Raw genomic sequence first — 6,765 nt, 5'->3', positions numbered from 1 at the left:
ACTCAAAGTTTAAAATAGCGACGTCCAAAGTCCTGGCAATCTGCTCTCAGAAACCAGCCCGAAGTTATGCAATTTGTAATACAAAGTGCTATTTTGTATAGCTTTGCATCAATTCCTTCAACTTGCTCATTTCATCTAATTTGTATCTCTCCTTCCCACTCGTAGAACCATGTTTTAGTGAATGTTTGCACCTTCAAACATCAAACGCCCTTCAAGCGGATACAATTATGTAACCCCATGCTAGTCTTTGACAACCATCAAAAGCCTTACACTCAAGCCTCAACACAAATTCCTACCCCATCTGCACTATTCTCTACAGCAAACATTAACCGGCCACAAAACACATTACACCCCTGCAGTGCAAACATTTGGGCACCCTTTTTCCTTCATTCTAATGCTGCCCTGTGAACATGTAACACTGATGACAAGCCATCACTTCAACGGCCCTCATTGATCCTAGCAACGATCGCTGCCGATGATAATAGTTAATAATGATGACGCTGATAATCGAACATCTTTTGCCATTTTGATCACCCCCCATCAACACCGAAACAATGGGGAAAGAATGCTTTCAACAATTTGCTTACGCTCCCAATGGACCCAACAAAAACACCGCCCACCAGGCGCAAGTGAAGCGAAAAGCTTGCTCCGGTGGCTGATTCTTCTCTGCTTTGCCCCACGACACACAGCTTTGTTTCGTGAATTTTCGTTTTCGCTTTTCAATCTACAGCCGTTCGGTGCTGTGAGACGTGCCGATTCCCTTTCCACTTCTTTTTTTGTTTTCTTTCTTCCACACCCAATCCTATCGAAATCGGGTTCGGTTGAAATGTTGCGCTCCCCAAAAGGGATGCGGAAGGTTCTAATGAAATTTAATCAAAAGTTTCCCAATTTCGACCCTAGTTTTGGGGCTAGTTTTTTGTTGCTGTCCTTCTCTTTCACTCTCTCTCTCTCTCTCTCTCTCTCTCTCTCTTTCTCTCTCTCACACACACTCTTGCCATCTCTCGCCAACACGCTCGCCGCAGCATTTTGTTTCGTTAAAAGTTTACACCCCGAGTAATGGTCGGCTTGAAGTGCGGGCTGGCCAACCTAGCCTGGCAAGTACCAGCTGCTTCCTTCCGGTTCGATTACTTCGAACCGTCTTGCCAGTAATGCCTGCTGCTTAGCTCAAATGGTGTAATGTTGGTTTCGGTGGTTTTGCTCCGTCTTTTTTCGGGCTTTGGTCGATCGATTCCTTTCATCCATCCTTCCCCCGAGTTGTTATTGTTTTGCTTCCGTTGAAGGAGAGAAGGGTGAAGTTTGATGGGAAAGTGAGTATTTTTTCTATTTCGTTTTCTGCTAGGTTACTTACATCTTTACCGAATACCGAAAAAACAAAAACTTTTAAGAGGAAAACTCTTTCACTCCAACACAAAGCAAAAAAAGACTTCTAACATTTCTACCCCATTCGATAAGCCCTTTCAATCCAACAAAATGTGGTTTATTCATTATTTGGTCCCTTTTCACGCTGTTGTCCCGGAATGAAGTGTCCATGCAAGCCGGATGGAACTAATGTTGAGGTTTTCTATGGCATTAAAATTCCAAGCTGCATCGGAATTCTTCCTCGCTTGACGGATAGTACTAGCGGAAATAGTTTACAAATTGCTCTCATAAATAGTTCGACGAACCTCCCCAGACCCAACCTCAGCCATTGCCATTGCCTCTGTCAGCACACGTTCTCCAACTGTTCTGCTCTGTAGCGAAAGCTCTGTTGTCGGAGACGGACCACAACAAGCGCGACAGCAAAACACTTCAACAGTCAGGCGTCCAATTAACACGCCATACCATACCGCTAATCACAGGCCCTAACTAAGTGGAGCCGCCTAATGATTGTTGTTTACTTAGGGCCTACTTCCAGCAGCCTGGTGTGAGAAAGAAAGTCTCGCGAGACTGTCAAATACACGCGGTGTTTGCGGTGTGTTGCTCATCAGATCAAATAGTTCCGCCGTGTTCACGCGTCCGGCACCCCCCAGCTCCTTCCAAACTGGCACACGAACAAAACGACAAAAGCAACAAATCGGTAACGGACGCTCAACACCGACGGACGGACCTGAGTACGGCGCACATCATACAACACATCCCAAGCGCAGGAAATTATTCTCACACGGACATTCCAAACGTTTGGACAGGACTGGTGGTGTGGTTCGTGCAGCGTCAACACCGTAGCGTGCCGTACTGCCGGACTACAAGTTGGGTGGGGGAATGGGAGCAGGTTTGGAATACCAGCAAATCCGTAAATCTAATCAACGCGCCCGCTGATAATCGTCTTTTGGGGTTTGAAGCGCCGCATAGCAAGGGCAGAATCCCGCACAGCTAGGAATTCGTTTTGAGCAGCATCATAATTTATGCTTCCTTCTGCTGCTGCTGCTGCTACTGCGAAGTGAGAGAGGGGGTTGGGGGACAAGGCCATTTTGACCAGTCTGCATCGCTTCCAGGCAGGTTCAATTAGCGATCGTTGCAGAACCGTGCGGTCCAGGCGGGACCAGTGTGAGCTTTCCAATTGGTTTGCGCTGGTGCTTCCCCGATGCAGTTGCATAAGTACCGAATTTGTTCCCTAATCCCTTTATCGCGAACCGTTTATCGCGCCCAGGCGGAGGAGATTTTTGAATCACGCGCTTAACGCCCTTCTGCTAACGCTTTCGCTGACTGTTGACGGCTGCAAGGTAAGCTTGCCAGCTATCGCAGCCTTGCCGTTGGTTGGTATGCAGCGATTCGGCACGACATTCCTTTTGTGCGAAACATTCCGATCGTGGCGGTTGACAGGATACATTTACCGCGTACTGTTAGAAACATCCCGGTTACAGTCTACATTATTGTTTCGTTGGTCCAGTTCTATTAATTTCATAGACTCGGTGTGGTTCACAATCAGTTCTTACTTCTATAAACACGGCTAGGAATCGAATGTTGCTAATTTGTTTTGATCGTAGTGATATGAACTGAGCCTCAACCACTACAAAGCTCTATTATCAAGTCTACCCATAGGGAAATGATGTAACACGATTAAAAAAGATCGATTATTCCATGCGTGCCCCCAATGCTCTAGCGACGTAAGCGCTACATTTCAAGAAACTTTTACAAACTCTTCCCAGTGTCCACATCGATCGTTACCAGTGCTTACGTTTTCTAAGTTGATTCAAGTGTTCCGCGAAACCAATGAAAACAGCTTCGGCTTCTAAGTATTACTGCCACCCATCCCAGAACACTCCTCGGTAGCTCTCATGTAAGTACGCATCGAATCAATCCCGGAGCGGCAACCTTTGCGTCAAACTCATCATGCAGGTGACACCAGTTTTCGCCGCTTGTTTGCTGCTAGCCATCCTGTTCGTTGGCCCTACTGGCGCGCGTAAGAAATGGTCACGATACTTTGCTTTGTTTCAATACACTGAAACGTGTTTTTTTGTTTGTCTCCCGCGAATTTTCATTTCAACCCTACAGAATGTCCCGCCAACTCGGAATTTACCTCCGATGCACCGTGCGATTCCATCTGCGGCGTTCCCTGCGACTTTAAGGGCGTGCACAACATTTGCATCTGCATGGACGGTTTCTTGAAGGATCCGAAAACGCAACAGTGTGTGCGCCAAAACCAGTGCTCCATTCCGGAAGACATACCGGTTCTTCGCCAAATGCCTGCGTTCAGCTTTGCATGCTTCACTTGATGCTGGGAGTTGGGCCACCAAACGTGGGACGCTGTTTGTTCAATATGATACGAGATGGATTCAGGACGAGCTGTCATATTAAAAATGTTATAAAATAAAGACTTAAATTAAACATTAACCTCTTTTATTGTTCTCTTGTATTGAGACTCTTCAAAATCATTTGTAGATCTTGTAAAAACTTCTTCTATCTCATATGATTTTCGGCGGTAGCATTTCTTTGTACTGCCGTTCGATACACGCTAAAAAACAGCTACTCCAATTTCATGCGCTCCTAACCCCGTCTCAACACAGTGTACAGCTCCTAAACGGGGTACGTTTTTCCCCGAACCTGCGCATCTGTGTACACAACTGTCAACAGGTCTGGCAGAACTGCTTGATAACCCGTTTGTAAAAACAAACCTTGCCGCTGAGATTCGGCACTAGATCGAGTCACCCGCCGTCAGTCCCCATTATTGTGTGTTGTTTGTGCCCGTACAGATCGTTTCGCGAGTGCCGCCACCATGAGGACGTCGATCGAGCGAGTCTGCATTTTGCTTGTGCTGTTGGCACTGGCCACCAGAATGACAACGGCCGCGCCCCAATGCGATCCAATCTACGAAGAGTTTACGGATGATGGGTGCGATGACAACTGTCAGGGTTCGTGCATACCAATGAAGGATTTCTGCGCCTGCCGCATTGGCTACAAGCGCGATCTGACCAGCGGCAAGTGCATAGCCGCGGACCAGTGCACACCGGTGCCGGAAAGCATCACCCTGAGCTGCCTGGGATAATCGGTTGGTGGCGCTATTGATCGGTGGAAGCAGTAGCTCTAAGTGTCAAAACAGGCAGTGAAAAAGAGAAATAAAACAATGTAACAATAACCTGCGAGTACGTGTTGTAATACTTCCAAACTTGTACGTTTTAAACATCTGATTCTATGTTATGAAATGCATCACAGCTTATCAGCTCAATCGACTCGCATTTCGAACTCCAAAGCCTTTAATGAGTACCTAGCCGACCACTCAATAAAATTCGTTTCGTTCTCAAAACACTTTCGTCCGTTGCACTTAAAAGTGGTCAATTACTTTGGATTTACTATTTATTTAACAGTTTTCTAATACATTTGACGCCAACATTGCACAAAAATCTTCTCCCCTATCGTTGCTCACAGAGGACATCTGGAGGTTCGTATGCACGGTCCATTCTTGTACTCTCGGATGTAGCCCAGCTTGCACGTACAGGCGTCCCGCTTCACCGACGTTGGTGTGATGATGCAGATCCGCTCGGCGCACGTTGGCTGGCACTCGTAGGTGAAGGCAAACTCGGCAAAGTCTGGACACACTTGTATGTTGGGCACCACTTGTCGGGTGAACGCTGACGAAGCAACAAAAAAAACGCACAAATACAACAACAAACAAAGATCGTCAGAAGGAGCAAATATTTTACCCAAATTCTCCGTTTATTTTTTTGCGACAACCACTTACCAACGTTACACCAAGCGAGCAGCAAAAACAACGTGCACAACTTTCCGTACATATGCATGGCGGAAGCGCTAGCAAAGGAACCAGACTGGCAAGACGCATCGCTAATGCAGTACATTATAAGTCGACATTGATCCTGCCGACAATGTGTGCCCCATGTGCTTAGCCGTACGGCTGAAAACAGCTGAAACAACAAATGGTTTAAAATTCTCGCGAATCAAGCATTGTGCTGATGCGGATTACCTCGCGCGTTATAAAAAGCGAGCCCCTATTCTTGGGCAATTGTTTCCATACGGAACCGTGTACTTAATGAATCGGTGTCTGTACCATCGCTGTGTAAACATTAGCCTCATATTGTTTGGCTAGTTGGTACAAAGTACGCTACGTTGTGCATAAACATAAGAATGAACTGTTTAGAGCTGAACGTGGAGATAATTGTGAGTACACAGAGTTCATGTTTTGAGTCAAACCGATTTATTATTAAAATGAATAGGGTTCGAAAAACATTAAACAAATATTACAACAAACATTTTTGATCGCCAGAGTGCTTGTGTCCCATAGTGCCGTCAAGGGCGTGTTATGCGGATTGCATAAGCAACGGCGCTCGGAAAGCTTTCAAGCGGCTCTTCGGTGCGTCGAGCTTTCACTTGACGCAAGCACTGCTACATACAATTTACAATATGCTTCACAGCGTGTCTTCATTTATTTTATTTATTGATTAAATTCTATCACCACACTCATTGCAATTATGCAAATACCATTCACATAATTACCACAACAGAGCCACCTTCATCGTCGACGCATTTTGTCGCGTAACAAGCAGTGTACAAATAAGAACCACATTCTTTAACCGCTCGCCAGCCAGGCAGGCCGTTCAGGGTCAATGGCAACGCGGTCGTCAAATCCAATGCCGATTGTGGCCGGTCCGATCCGATCGATCCACCTTGACCCAGTGCCCCACGCACGCGCTACGTTGGCTCGGATTGCTCTCTTTCGAGCCCGCTCTTCCGGGGCAACCCAGGGCTGTCGATCGCACAGCTCAACCCGATCGGTGCCGCGTGCATATATCAACACCTGTCTCGGCGGCACAACGGCGTACCCGCCGATGTACCAACCGGCGCCCCTTTCCGCGAGCGCGCACGCACCAACAAAATGCGCATCGCAGCAGATTTCAACCCTAGACGGCTTAATGCTGCGTGAGGCAAGTTTTACGACTGTACCACACCATGGAGTGAGGTGAGGTTTACGTTGTTCCATTTTGTCTCTATCTATCTCTCTCTCTCTCTCTCTCTCTCTCTCTCTCTTTTACTCTCTCGCTCTCTCGTATACACTCTTCTCTATTTCGCCATCGCTCATTTTCCACCCGGTGCCGACACTTCCTATTTTTCCAGCAATTATTTTTCGACCCGCAGTGAGTCACAGACACAGCCTTGCCGTTGTTTCAGATGCGGTTTACTGTTCTGTACGGCCGCTGCTTTGTTCGGTTCTGAAGGTGCACCAACACAGTTAGTATTCTGCTTTTTTTGGAAAGGAGAGGGGACGGTTGCTTGCATTCGCCAACAGCGCCGTCCTGGTTGTGCAACAAGCGTTTAGCTGCTACCGATGGCGTACCT

The 6,765-nt window shown here is 47.0% G+C and overlaps 2 protein-coding genes across 2 annotated transcripts; one reads left to right on the top strand and one right to left on the bottom strand.

The window, feature by feature from the left end:
• Positions 1-4,116: 4,116 nt before the first annotated feature.
• On the top strand, positions 4,117-4,664 carry LOC120896831. Its single transcript, XM_040301296.1, has one exon. The coding sequence runs from the start codon at positions 4,193-4,195 to the stop codon at positions 4,460-4,462; it is 270 nt and encodes an 89-aa protein (XP_040157230.1). The 5' UTR covers positions 4,117-4,192; the 3' UTR covers positions 4,463-4,664.
• An 88-nt stretch (positions 4,665-4,752) lies between these two features.
• On the bottom strand, positions 4,753-5,283 carry LOC120897056. The gene is made up of 2 exons (XM_040301664.1): positions 5,156-5,283; positions 4,753-5,045 (listed from the first exon to the last, which is right to left on the bottom strand). Exons 1-2 carry the CDS (start codon positions 5,268-5,270, stop codon positions 4,837-4,839), a joined length of 324 nt encoding a protein of 107 aa, XP_040157598.1. The 5' UTR covers positions 5,271-5,283; the 3' UTR covers positions 4,753-4,836.
• Positions 5,284-6,765: the final 1,482 nt, after the last annotated feature.

Source organism: Anopheles arabiensis, chromosome 2 (assembly GCF_016920715.1).
Source record: "Anopheles arabiensis isolate DONGOLA chromosome 2, AaraD3, whole genome shotgun sequence".
Lineage (NCBI taxonomy): Eukaryota > Metazoa > Arthropoda > Insecta > Diptera > Culicidae > Anopheles > Anopheles arabiensis.
The sequence above is the reverse complement of the archived record's forward strand: the minus strand, read 5'-3'. Positions and strand labels throughout refer to the sequence as shown.